General features: G+C 33.8%; 1 protein-coding gene across 1 annotated transcript in view; it reads right to left on the bottom strand.

Annotated features, from left to right (window-relative positions):
* LOC114331236 (cytoplasmic dynein 2 heavy chain 1) overlaps positions 1 to 14,395 on the bottom strand; it is a 410,099-nt gene that overhangs the window by 194,748 nt on the left and 200,956 nt on the right. Inside the window, exons 34-36 of the mRNA XM_050645881.1 lie at positions 11,759 to 12,073; positions 9,893 to 10,071; positions 3,626 to 3,867 (exon numbers count right to left, since the gene is read on the bottom strand). Of these exons, the coding sequence (XP_050501838.1) occupies positions 3,626 to 3,867; positions 9,893 to 10,071; positions 11,759 to 12,073 (736 nt within the window). The remainder of the gene's footprint in view (positions 1 to 3,625; positions 3,868 to 9,892; positions 10,072 to 11,758; positions 12,074 to 14,395) is intronic.

The following is a 14,395-nucleotide window of genomic DNA, read 5'->3' as shown; positions in this document are numbered from 1 at the left end:
TCTAATGGTGTAATTTGCTGATGTGTACGATTGGAAGCTAGGGGGCTGTGGAAGTGTAGTGCCTTCTTTTGTAAGTTCATCCGCCGCTTCATTCCCTTCAACACCGACATGAGTCCCATTGTAAAGTAATCAGCCACCCCTTTTCCAGCAAGTTAGATAACTAGACGCGGCAAAATATTGTTTGGGCACAGTTGGTATATCGATTTGTCGACAGGGCGAGGATTGCGGCTTGGCAGTCGATGAAGAAGGCAACTTTTTGGGGGTGTTGAAAATTCTCAAGATTTTTAGCAGCTTCGTGTATAGCAGAAATTTCGCGATCGTAGTTGGTGAGAGGGGCACCCACAGCTATGGAGCCTTTGGAGAACGTTGAGACATATCCTGCTCCTGTTCTTCCCGAGTCCGGCATCGAGTAGCCATCGCAATAGATGTGGAGCCACTCATGCGCTGGGTACTTGGTGTTTGTTGTCTCTAGGGCGGCTTTCCTTACGACAATGTCTGACGATAAGTGCTTCGGGTCGTTATAATTTTCAGGACGCAATTTTGTGTTTGGTAGACAGCGGGCCAGTGCAGTTGGCGCTGGGAAGGGGCAGCTTCCTACAGGTCAATGTGGTATTTTTCCTTCCATGATTTGATTTTCTACTGTAAGCGGAGTGGTTTGTGTCTTAAGACGTGAGGCTGATTGTCTATATTCGTCCCATTTTTGTGGAAGTATTCCGTGCTTCTGAACTCCTAGTTCCACCTAATTGTTGATCTATGAATTCACATTTTTTTATCCAGGTTGCGTTTTTTCTTTTAATCACTTCTCTTTTTACTTCTCTATTTAGGTCCCTGTATTGTTGTTGAATCTCAACATTTTCCTGATTCTGTAGACGTTGTAGGTGAAGTTGTTTTTTCTTCTCTATTTTATTCTCGATATCTTTATCCCACCATTCTGGTTTCTTTCCGTTTTTAAGTTTCCTAGTGCTTCTTGTGCTGCTTGTTTTATGCATGTTTTTATGTGATATTATTCTTCTTTGGTTGATCTTTATTCTTGATTTAGTTTCTGTTCAAGTCTGTTACGTTACAGATATTGTGTACTTTCATGTTATAAGCTGTCAATATTATATTTTTCTATTTCTGGATCATACGAATTCCTTTTGTGTTCTTTTTCTTCGGAGTTATTTTGTTTCGGTATAAATGGAACATAGATTTTACCGATTACTAAGCAGCGGTCTGATCCGCAATCAGCCCCTCTGAAAGCTCTAACATCCTGGATGCTAAATTTTGCATTTTGTCTCGAGATTAGATATTCAATGATTGACTTAAGTCTACGTGTATATTGGTACCAAGTAAATTTATGGATATCCTTATGTTCAAAGAACGTGTTGTAAGTTACTCCTCGCATAGATTAATCAACCTTATCCCATTGCCGTTAATTCTCTCTTCTCCATATTTTCCCACCACATTGCCATGGTCTTGGTTGCCTACTCTGGCATTTAAATCTCCTGCTATAATCAATTCGTGCATATTCGAAACCTGCTCTATTTGATCTTTTAATATTTCTTCAAAATTGTTTTTTACTGCTATCTGGGCATCGTCATTGGGAGCATATACACCTAGAATTGTAATCGTTCTTTCTTTAATTGAGATGGTCAGTTTTATTATTCTTTCATTTATAGCTTCCCATGATTTTATTTGGTTTTTATATCGTTTGTTAATCATTACTGATATCCCCGCTCTCGCTCTTTCACTTTTTGATACTCCAGTGTAGCAGTGTATATAATTCTGAAGATCTTCACAGGCGTTTCCCTTCTTCGTTGTTTCCGAGAGGATAATCAGGTCCAAGTTTCTTTTTTCTACTTCCACATTCATATACTTAACAGGTTATTTGTATTTAATTTAAATATTAAACCAACTTTCTTTACCTACCACTTATAAAAATTTTTTATTAAAACCATACCAAAAATATAAAAAAAAGGATATGAATCGTCCGGGATTTGAACCCGGGACCTCTTGATCTCCGGTCACACTCTCTACTACTGAACTATATCCCTTTTGCTTTGACAGGTTACAAGATTTCTCATACATACTGACAAATTTAATATACCAAGTGAAGTATACAAAAATACTTTAAATATACTTACTATTATTATAAAATATCTTATTCCCGAGGAAGACAAATCCAAAGACACAAAAATTATTATTATTAAAATAAATAATACATTTACTAAGAACACTAATATATCCTTTTATATAATATAATATGACTTATTTGCGCTGACAGCGCTGATACATACATATCTTGAAAGATTAGCAACGAAGTACATACTGTATGTGTGCACATGCGCCCGGCATTATAAAATTTCACTCTCGATCGTAAAGAAGTATAAGTTCAAAAATAGAGAACAGAAATGCATCAAACAACTGCGGCACAAAAAGATTTTTATGCGGTTTTACAGAGAAAAAGAATAATAGATAGATAGACGAATATATTCAATGAGGAGCTTTTGGCATATTCCACTGCCACCTTTCAAGATCTATTGCGGTCCTCTAATCCTAGAATAAATTCTTCATCCTGATTCTTTGCCGGTTGCTTTTCTTCATCTTATGAAAAGAACTGCACCTTTTCCAGGCAATCACACTAACAAAAAATGTTCTCTGCTTCTTCTTGTCTAGGTGACAGAATCTGCATAAGTCATCGTCTGCCAATTCCATTAGTTTCCACTGCCTATTCAGTTTACAGTGTCCAGACCTACTATTGCTGTGACTCTCTCGGCTTTTTAGTTATTAGGTTCGCCGTAAATGTTGACGAATGTTCTATATATAATAAACTGTTTCGCTTATCTTTTTCCTGGTGCATTCCTCCACCATTCCAGAAATTTACTAAGTATCTACTTCCATGTTACTACCTCTGCAACGACACAGGACCTCAGATTTTTGACCCTTCGCTTCGTTATCTATCATTTGCTATCTGTATGTACACTAAACAGATACGAAGCGAATACGTTCGATAACGAGGCGAAGGGTCAAAAATCGAGGTCCAGAAGGGATCCGATCCAATTAATGGCGTTAATGAGGTTTGTTTAATAATTCCATCTATCTTTTTTACTGGCCTTATGATCCTTATGTCCCGGCACTCAGGCTACCGTAACTTTGCTACGGTTTTATAGTTTATTTAGGGCACCTATGTACATAATTCCATAATAGCTTAGAGCTGAGTCCTTCAGAATTGAGTCCCTTAAGCGCTGCCTGGCTATTCGTGATGGCAATTAATGGCAACAATGATCAAATTTTAATCTATTTCTGTACAGTTTTCTTCTTTTTTTTCTCTTTATCCTCATACCATTTAATTTATTGAAGTGTGATTTCGGTTTATCATGTTTCCATCAAGTATTCCCACCGCGCCATCAGATCGATAAAGGACAGATAAAAAAGTAACATTTTTGCTCTCCGTCTTTTATCTGCCTTTGGTGACAGCTAAAATCTTAAAAGAAATAGAAATAGTGTAAAAAAAAGAGAAAGCAGGGAAAGTATGCCTAAGAAGAAATTTCTAGGTGGGTAAAAGTAGGCTAGCGGGCAACCCGAAATCTAAAAAAAACGTCTAATATCCCATGTAAAAAAGTTTTATAAACAAACCCATTCTTACGTTTTAGCGGTGCCGTGAGGTCCAACTAATAAGAAATGCTGATCCTTTGTGTCCGATATCCAAGGCCGTAAACAATCCAAATATTGTTCAATCTGCGCTGTTGCTACCAAATGAGTTCTGTCACAATCATCTATTGGATTTATATTAGGGTTTGTGTAGTAAGAGTCTATTATATCTCTCTCTTTATTATAACGACATCGTAAAATAACTGGTGCAGGAGTTTCTCCAATCCAATCAAATATCTGTAATAAAATAAATAAATTCATTAGTAATGATTCACATCATTTTGTAACTTACGAAATGCAGTAAACTTCTAAGTCATCTCTACTAAGACATTTAAACTTATGTAAATATTATAACCTATTTATCTAGTACAGCTAAGGGAATACGAAAGAGAACTTTTGATTAAAGAAGCACCTGATCAGGCATCCAGAGGGTAATTCAACTTCCACAGCCTGTATATAAGCTTGTAAAATTAAATTAATTTTGTTTGCTAATAAAGAAAACAAAAATATAAATATGTTCTTAGCATATTCTATTTAAGAGGAAACAGTAGCGATCAACAGGTAGCGAAAACGCGTTCCAAGATTGCGGCTGTAATTTTGAATATTTTTCGAGATATTTGGCACACGTATTCGTAATATAATAAAGAATGGCGGTACAGAGCCCAATTTGAAAAATATATTAATATGTGGAAATTACTCTGTAATTAAATACGATATTAAAAAAACGAGCCTGTACCGCCATTGAAGAACAAAAAAATACACTTTCTTCAAATAAACTTTTTTATCCGATGCCTAGATTTTAGTAGTTCCAAAATGACACAAAATCTAGGCATAGGATAAAAAAGTTTATTTGAAGAAAGTGTATTTTTTTGTTCTTCTTAATGGCGGCACAGGCTCGTTTTTTACTTTATCGTACTATATACGTAGTATAGTATAATAGATATTACTTTATCGTACTATATACGTAGTATAGTATAATAGATAAAGTTATAGGATCGTGCAAAAAAATTTTTTTCAGATTTCACTTTTTTTCGACGTTTTGAGTCCCCCTGAGTCTAAAAAGCAAATAAAAAAAACATGTCGGAAGTATGTACGTACGAACGTACGTACGTATGTACGTACGTATGTCGCCACCGCCCAGCAAAAACTACTGGACCGATTTTGATGAAATTGGGTATGAGTAAGTTTAAGAGAATTTTGTCGAGAAACTAAGCTTTAAAAAAAAATCTCTCAAAGGGGGGCCGAAATAGGGGGGTTATTTAGGGCCCATTTTTGCAAATTTTGACAGAAATAAATGAAATTCAACTCAAAGTAAGCTCATCGATAGGTAAATAAAAGTACGGAATTTGACATTTCCAAATTCAAAATGGCGGCCAACATGGCCGACCGCCCCCCCGACACATTTCCCTATCTATCTAAAAAGTTTTTGAAGATAAGTTTAATTTGAAAAAGTCGTTGTATAGCCTAAAGATGGGGCTATAAGAAAGATGTTATCGTTTTTAGAAAAAGTTACGGGTTGCCTATATTTAAGGGGTCAAATTTTGACATAAATTTGAACGAGATTTTCTCAAAAATGGCTCCAAGGAATTTTTTTATTTTTTGATATATTTTTGATATCCTATCAGTAAATTGAATGACATTAGTCATATATCTTAACTCCCCATAGGGGGGGAGTTATGAATTTTTTATAAAAAAATATTCGAGTGCCCGTAACTTCCTTCTTAATAGAAACTAAAATTTGAAATTTTGCAGACATATATGGTATTTTATTATCTATTATCACAATAAATTTTACCAAAAACATGGCTTCCGGTTGAACCGGAAATGAATAAAAAATCTTAATTTTTTTGATACGCCCTGTATATTTTAACACATTTTGAAAGAATGCAAAATTACCTTTCCAATGACATAAAATTTATTGCTGTAGCTCAAAAACTCGAAAAGTTACGGTAAATAGAAATTTTGCTATAATCTTATGTGTGTCCTCTCTCACGCGTTCATAGCAGCGCATTATTGTAGAGCAGTCAATGAGGGTATTTGGCTCCGAATTCCATCCTACTACATTGATGTACTTGATATTTTCACAGTAAGTAGGGAATAGCTCAAGAAACAAAATCTACCCTATATACTAGGGCGCTTTTATCTTGGGGCGGTTCCCACTTCTTCAAGGGGGTGGAAAATTTGTTGGTCAAAATAAGCACGGAAGTGGCTGAAGAACCTATTTCTAAGCAAAAACTGGTCTATACTTTTTTTTGAGAACTCAATACTTTTTGAGTTATGCGTAGTTGAAAATTGGCCATTTTCATCGAAAAATGACACCTTTTCGGACGGATTTTTTGTGAATACCTTAAAAACTATGCATCGAACTAAAAACTCTATATAAAACATTTTTTAGATTATAAATAATAAAGAGATTCGTTCCTTCGTAAATGTTCTATTTATAATACAAAAAGAGATATGGTAGGTGAAAATAGTTTGTTTTTTGGTGCATGCTCAAATTGGTGTATTCAACTTGAAATAACAGAGAAACGGTAGGTTTTAGGTGTATAATGCTACCAACACCTTTTGTAGTGTTTGAAAAGGCCTTTAAAACGAACACCGTTAAATGTCGGTTACTTACAAACTAAGCGAGATATGGTGCAAAAAATATAATGACTAATGTACTTTAAGGAAAAATGAAAAGTATATACATTTAACTCCCCATCCACAATAATTTAAATGCATTGTTTTTCTTCTCAATACCTTTTAATATAGTGTTATTTCTACTTTCAAAAAGTTAAACGGGTTTAAAATGAATGGTTTTTTTAAAAAATGTGATCAAATTATAGAATGAATTTTTAAATTTTCTTAAAAATCTTCCTTTTTCTCCATGTAATTCGAAAATAAAAATATTTCAACTCTGAGAAGTAGTGGGAACTTCCCCCATGATAAAAGCGCCATAGTATATAGGATAGACTTTGAATTAGGAGATTGGGCTACTCCCAAAATTTCATTAAAATCCATGCAGTAGGATAGAATTTGGAGATAATATCTTGTTCTTAATCTCGCGCATTGACTGGCGTAATCGAAATAGAATGAAATGCAAATATTGTAAACTATTAATTTCTCAGAAAAATGAACTAATTTGAAATGAAAGTATGACTATAATATTCTATTGATTTATGCAATAATCTACACATCTATAGTGTGTCCCCGAAATATGGCATCGAACATTTTCTCAAATGCAGGAATTAATGATGCGTAGAACCATAAAATACTTTTAAGTACAGTAGGTGTTTCTAAAATATCAAAATAACGAGTAACTTTGTTATTTTTATAGAATGCCAATATCTAGTACCATAACGATAATAGATCGGCACGATAAAGTTCTCGGGCGGCCCTTCCGTCCAGCGTTTTTAATATTGTACTTAATTACAGAGTAATTTCCACATATTAATATATTTTTCAAATTGGGCTCTGTACCGCCATTCCTTATTATATTACGAATATGTGTGCCAAATATCTCGAAAAAATATTCAAAATTACAGCCGCAATCTTGGAACGCGTTTTTTCTACCTGTTGATCGCTACTGTATCACCTTAAATTATTACGCAAAACGAAAAAGAATGTAACAATTCTAGTTGTAACAATTACCAGACTAAACAACAAACATGAGTTCTACGTATATCATAAACCTACTCATACTGACACAACTATACACAATTCATCATCCCATCCTACATAACCCAAATTAGCAGCCTACCATAGCATGATACATAGACTGACAGAAATTCCCATGTAAAAAATAATTTCGAGATAGAACTGAACATCATTAAACAAATAGCAGTAAACAATGGCTATAACGAAAAAACAGTTAACAAAATTTTAAACCAAAAACTACATAAGAAAGCACTGAAATTAGTCTATCCACCACCACAGAGAGAACCCAGTACCTTCTGCTCTATCACATATTATACTGGCAAGATAACAACAAAAATAGCCAAATACATAAAAAAGAAAGGAGTAACACCAGTTTTCAGAACTAACAACAATTTAACTAAATATATTAAGAACAATAAGAGCTGAAAGAGAAAATAATTACAGAGTGGTGTTTACAAACTAACTTGTGGTGACTTTCCGAAAACTTACATCGGTCAAACTAGCAGAACCTTTGGCAAACGGATAGCAGAACACAAAAGGGCTTTCAACGATAGAAAAACAGACACTTCTACATACGTACTTCACCTTCTAGATCATAATCATTCTTTTAATTAACAGTGTCAAATTCTACATATTCAAAATAAAGGCCTTAAGCTATCTTTATTAGAATCTATGGAAATTAATAAATTGAAAAATGCAGATATAATTCTGAATGACTAACTCGAGACAAACAGCTCCCCACTCCTCAACCTCTTCAGTTAAAGACTTTAAAAATGCAAACCCTTAGTAATCTAAATCACTTGAGAAAGGCACTCTGCCGAAACACTTTAGTTACATAGTTGTAATAAATTTTGTGGAAGTAAGAAAACAAACGTTTTCAGTGTTTTATTGTTAGATAAAATGAACTTCCATCAAGTAACGGCCGAATCCATCAATTACATGTAAAGCTGATAAGCAGTGACTTCAATGCATACCTATTTGCGGTGTGCAAGTACTTGGAAGGGGTACGTGAAACGATCGTGCGCGAATAGGGGAGAAATATTGCAACTTTCTTAAATAATTCATATTGTCAATTGAAGTTGTCAAATTGACGTACATTTCATATCTACTGTCATTGGAGAAGAAAAATTATATATTGCTTCACAATATTGATATGATATGCAATTATTATATAAAGGTAAATTTAATTAATTGTATTTTGCTTGCAGTACTGCATTTTAATAACTAATTTTATTTACAACATACAATTGTTTACGTTTTCATAACATAACCGGAATCTTATTTTTTCTTCTTATTATTTTTTTGGACTATGGCCTTGACAATTATTCAGTAACCAGGACTAATATAATTGGCCCATATAATTAAAAGTGCGAATAATAGTACAGAGCGTAGAAATAGAGGTCGCTTTGCCGAACTTACACGGTCCCAATATAGTAACAGAGGACATATGCAAACCAATGATAGGCAACTACAGTAAACATGCAATTATTTACGATAATGAGCAAATATTGATTAACCTGCCACCTATAGAAACTCCAGTAGGGCCTCCATCAGCAGAAAGTACAAACTTCTAGCACAAAAATATTCATAAAGATACTTGGTTAGCAGCAAATAAAAAGTGCTCAAACCAAATAGACCTTGTACTCATACACAAGGAGCATGAAAAAATGTTGCCAGGTAGATGGCTAAAGAGATAGAGGAGTGGAGGTAGATAGTGAACAACTTTTTTAGTAATTATTTGGACTCAAACCGAAGCAGAAGGGAAAAAATGAACATAATATAGGGACGAAAATTTTTAAGAATGATTCTAGGAGGATGCAAAGATGTAGACTTGTACAGAAGAGAACCAATACTAAGGTAATCGGATAATGGGAAATCTACAAAAGCACAGATATTCAAACCATTCGGATTAATATGGTTACATTAATTAATTTGGAAATATTGAATATCAATGGTGTACCAAAGAAATTGAGGTAAAGTGTTAGCAAAGTAAGGAAGAGTAAGATGACGTACAAAATTATGGCTCGAGGATGTAGAGAAGGACCTAAAAGTGAGATAAAGCTACTGAAAACTGGAGAGCGAAGACTGAAGACAGAAGAGAATGGGAGGGGATTGTCAAAATATGGACCTCCTAAAAAATCATCAAACGAGCCATAGGAAACTCAATGGGAAATTATAACATCAAAAGTTATGAGAAATTATTGGCAAATACTGAAATCTGTATTGAAATCAAATGTTAAAATTGTTCTACTAATAATGCATATTACAAAATTTTCAAAATGTAATAAATTTGCCAGAGTACTGTTGAAAAAGTTCTGCAAAACATTCTACACGTAGTGCAGAATGTTTATGTCGGGTTGAATTTGGTCACAATTAATTTATAATATTAACAATATTTGAACTGACAACATTTTTTAGGTTATGATTTATTAAAAAAAAGTAAACTTGATAAATTATCCTCAGTTGAGGATAATTTATTGAGTTAATTGGCAATAATGAAGATTTTGCATTCAGTATTATAGTGCAAGTAAACAGTGACTTTTTTTCTTTTCATCTACATTCAAGGGGAAAACAGATATTGGAAAAGACACAAAAATAATACATAAATTTTGTTTGCTTATACCTGTTGAGCAAATATCTCTTTAAAATCATATTGCAATTGATTGCCTAAACCATTTATTAAGGCTACAGTAAAATGGGCTCTGCTATAAACATCTATAAGCTGACTTAATCCTGTTAGTGCAACAGCTGTAGTCGAACAGGGTAGAGTAATCTCAGCATTTTTTGTAATCCAATCAACGGCTGAAATTTAAAAAATATACGTAATTAAACGTTTAAGAAAATTTAATATAACTACTAATAGGCCTGGATCCCGCGTATCAAAAAAGTTTATTAATAGCTTATCGGTGTCTAGTCTAACAAACTTTGATGAACGGGAACACTGGAACAGGGGAGGTTTTAATTGTGGAACCGGTTAGAGGTTTCGTACATCAGACTACGAAAATGTCCCATGCATTTTGTCGGACAGAACTTCCAATTGACTTGTTACCCTTTCATTAAACTCTCATGCAAAAATCAGACTGCTATTTATCACCAACATAGTTCCTGTCATTGGATATGTTCTACGTGTTGGACTTATTAAAATGCCCAGCATATTTGTCGCACAAAAATTTTTTCATATACCGGGTGTCCACTTATATTTTCCCCATTTTAACTGCCTATAACTTCTAAACGGCTCAAGATAGAAATATGCGGTTTTCGCTAAAATGTTTTATTTTAGCAAAAGTTTTGTCTGAATGGATTAATTTTTTTATATCGCTTTCAAATACAAAAAAAATGGCGGATTTTTGAAAAAAAAACGTTGTTGACTTTTTTTAAATGGAATATCCAGTATATTTTTCTGCAAATTGAAAGAAAGGTCACTCACCTATCCAGCGATATAAAGTTTTTTAAAATCGGTTGTCAACTCACTGAGTAATTAATTTTTAAAATGAGAGGTGCAACGTGGATATCACATACCTAAATAACATGACTAAGCAAATTGATATTATGTTATGTGATTTCCACATTGCATCTGTCATTTTAAAAATTAATTATTCAGTCATTTGACAACCGATTTTAAAAATTTTTATATCGCTGGATAGGCAAATGACCATTTTTTTCAAGTTATAAAAAAGTATACTGGGTGTTTTATTAAAAAAACTCAACAACGTTTTTTTTTTTTAAAATCCGCCATTTTTTATTTAAAAGCGTTATAAAAAATGGTCATTTACCTAAAAACTTAAAAAAACGTTTATTTACCTATCCAGCGATATTAAAAATTTTAAAATCGGTTGTCAAACGACTGCGAAATTAATTTTTAAAATGAGAGATGCAATGTGGAAATCACATAAATTGATATTATGTTATGTGATATCCATGTTGCACCTCTTATTTTAAAAATTAATTACTCAGTGATTTGACAAGCGATTTTGAAAAAATTTATATCGCTGGATAGGTGAAGGACCTTTCTTTAAAATTTACAGAAAAACATACTGGGTGTTCCATTAAAAAAAAATCAACAAAGTTTTTTTCAAAAATCCGCCATTTTTGTTTTCGTATTTGAAAGCGATATAAAAAGTTCAATCCATTCAGACAAAACTTTTACTAAAATAAAACATTTCAGGGAAAACCGCATATTTCTATCTTGAGCCGTTTAGAAGTTATAGGCAGTTAAAATGGGGGAAAATATAAGTGGACACCCGGTATTATAATAAAGTTTGCTATCGAATAAACTTAAAAACAACCTGCTAGTTTCACAATCATAAACTTGTCAGGATGACACGTTCCACAATTAAGATCACGTTTCACAATTAAAACTTCCCCTGTTCCAGTGTTCCTATACATCAAAGCTTGTCTGACTAGACACCGTTAAGCTATTAAAAAAATTTTAACTTGCTATTAATAAACTTTTTTTTGGTACGCGGGATCCAGGCTTGTAAATACAAACCTTTTATAAAATAGTCATTAACCAAAGGTTCAAGTACAGATTTCTGATCACCAGGCAGTTTTTCGACAAAACTGTTTATAATATTTTGGAGATCAAGGTCTTCTTCGCTAAGAAATACGATTCCCATCCTTGATATAGTGGCTGGAGAGGCGCTGCTTAAATCGTGGGTCTCGAAGAGGAAGTTAACGTTTGGACCAAATTGAATACGCCATCCAGATGGTAAAGATAAAAGGCGATTGTCGTCTAATACGGAGTTGAGAGATTCTACCCATTCTGGATCAACGTCTCCATCGCATACAATCCAGGACCACGTATCTAAAAAAGATAAATATATAAACATATTATTTAAATAATTATATTTTTTAAATAATTGATGGATTCGACCGTTACTTGATGGAAGTTCATTTTATCTCACAATAAAACACTGAAAAACGTTTGTTTTTCTATACTTCCACAAAATTTATTACAACTGTGTTATTACTACAGCTGTTTCGGCAAAGTGCCTTTCTCAAGTGATATATTTAACAATATGTTTGCTTTTTAAGTCTTTAACTGAAGAGGTTGAGGAGTGGGGAGCTGTTTGTCTCGAGTTGGTCATTCAGAATTATATCTGTATTTTTCAATTTATTAATTTCCATTGATTCTAAAAGTGATAGCTTAAGGCCTTTATTTTGAATATGTAGAATTTGAAACTCTTCATTGAAAGAATGATTATGACCTAGAAGGTGAAGTGCGTATGTAGAAGTGTCTGTTTTTCTATTGTTGAAAGCCCTTTTGTGTTCTGCTATCCGTTTGTCAAAAGTTCTGCCAGTTTGACCGATGTAACTGTCCGAAAACTTACATCGGTCAAACTAGCAGAACTTTTGACAAACGGATAGCAGAACACAAAAGGGCTTTCAACAATAGAAAAACAGACACTTCTACATACGCACTTCACCTTCTAGATCATAATCATTCTTTCAATGAAGAGTTTCAAATTCTACATATTCAAAATAAAGGCCTTAAGCTATCACTTTTAGAATCAATGGAAATTAATAGATTGAAAAATACAGATATAATTCTGAATGACCAACTCGAGACAAACAGCTCCCCACTCCTCAACCTCTTCAGTTAAAGACTTAAAAAGGCAAACACATTGTTAAATATATCACTTGAGAAAGGCACTGTGCCGAAACAGCTGTAGTAATAACATAGTTGTAATAAATTTTGTGGAAGTATAGAAAAACAAACGTTTTTCAGTGTTTTATTGTGAGATTATATTTTTTGTTGCCTCTTAAAGTATGGCCTAAATATTATTCCGTACTAGACCGGAAAAAGAGAAGCACTTTCTTTCCATACGTGTGCTAGTTAAAAGATGTAGAGATGTCGATTCTGACATATGTATACGTGTGTTTTATAAATTTTCAGAAAGCTTTTGACCAGATGAAACGGTTCCATGACATCTCGTAACGCGACAGTTCGTAACCGGACAGTTGGTAACGGACAATTAGTAACAGCGACAGTTCGTAACGGCGACACTTCGTAACGGCGACAGTTCGTAACTATACAAATTCGTAACGGACAATTCGTAACGTCCAAATTGAATTATTCTGTTTATTTTTGTTAATGTGGAAACTAACTGTTATCACAGTTATAATTGAAATTGTCTTTATCAATTTAACAAATCAGTACGGGGATAAATATGTTTAACACATTTTATATTTCGTGTTTCAGTGAACCTATATTAAAAGTCTTTTAAATACATACAAACTTTTAACAATATTCTTAAAAGTTTATTCCTTTTATTGTTCCTTAAATTTGCATATACAGTAAAACCTGTGTTACCGGCCACTTGCCAAACACGGCCACCTGCACTAACGGCCAGTTTAAAAATTCTTCAAACCAATTACAGTACAACCTGCCATATCCGGACCTGTCATATCCGGACCTCCCCATATCCGGACGGTTCTGCGCCGTCCGGATCTACCGAAATCTACCGAGAAAGGCAGTCCTGCTGTTGGACAACGCACTAAAAGAAGAACTAAAAGATGGCGAAATAATGTATTATATAATCTACAAAACGTGTCTATCGACGAAAGTTATTAACGGCGTTGATTACTGGAATGTATGAAGGAAAAAACGTTTCAGAGACTATAAAAGAAGTAGTGGTCTTGATATCCGGATTTTTTCATATCCGGATCGGTTTGTCGCCACATTGATCCGGATATGGCAGGTTTGACTGTATGTATAACCGTTGATTGAATGTCCCAAAGCTAATACCAATCACAAGGTTTATTATACTAACAGGTAATTATAATCTTTCCTTTACAAAATGTTTATTTAAAAAGTTGGGACTGTATAAAGACGATGGTCAGATTAAAGATTTCAGCAATTAAGTACTTCATTATTCCTTTGTCTAGGTACAGTAAAACCTGTCCGTAACGGCCACTAAAAATGAAAGAACTATTGGCCGATATAGAAAGGTGGCCGGTATTGCCAGTTTTTGTAGTCTACATATACAGTTAAACCTGTCAGTAACGGCCACTAAAAATGAAAGAACTATTGGCCGATATAGAACGGTGGCCGGTATTGCCAGTTTTTGTAGTCTACATATACAGTAAAACCTGTCAGTAAGGGCCACTAAAAATGAAAGAACTA

Source organism: Diabrotica virgifera, chromosome 3 (assembly GCF_917563875.1).
Source record: "Diabrotica virgifera virgifera chromosome 3, PGI_DIABVI_V3a".
Classification (NCBI taxonomy): Eukaryota; Metazoa; Arthropoda; class Insecta; order Coleoptera; family Chrysomelidae; genus Diabrotica; species Diabrotica virgifera.
The sequence above is the reverse complement of the archived record's forward strand: the minus strand, read 5'-3'. Positions and strand labels throughout refer to the sequence as shown.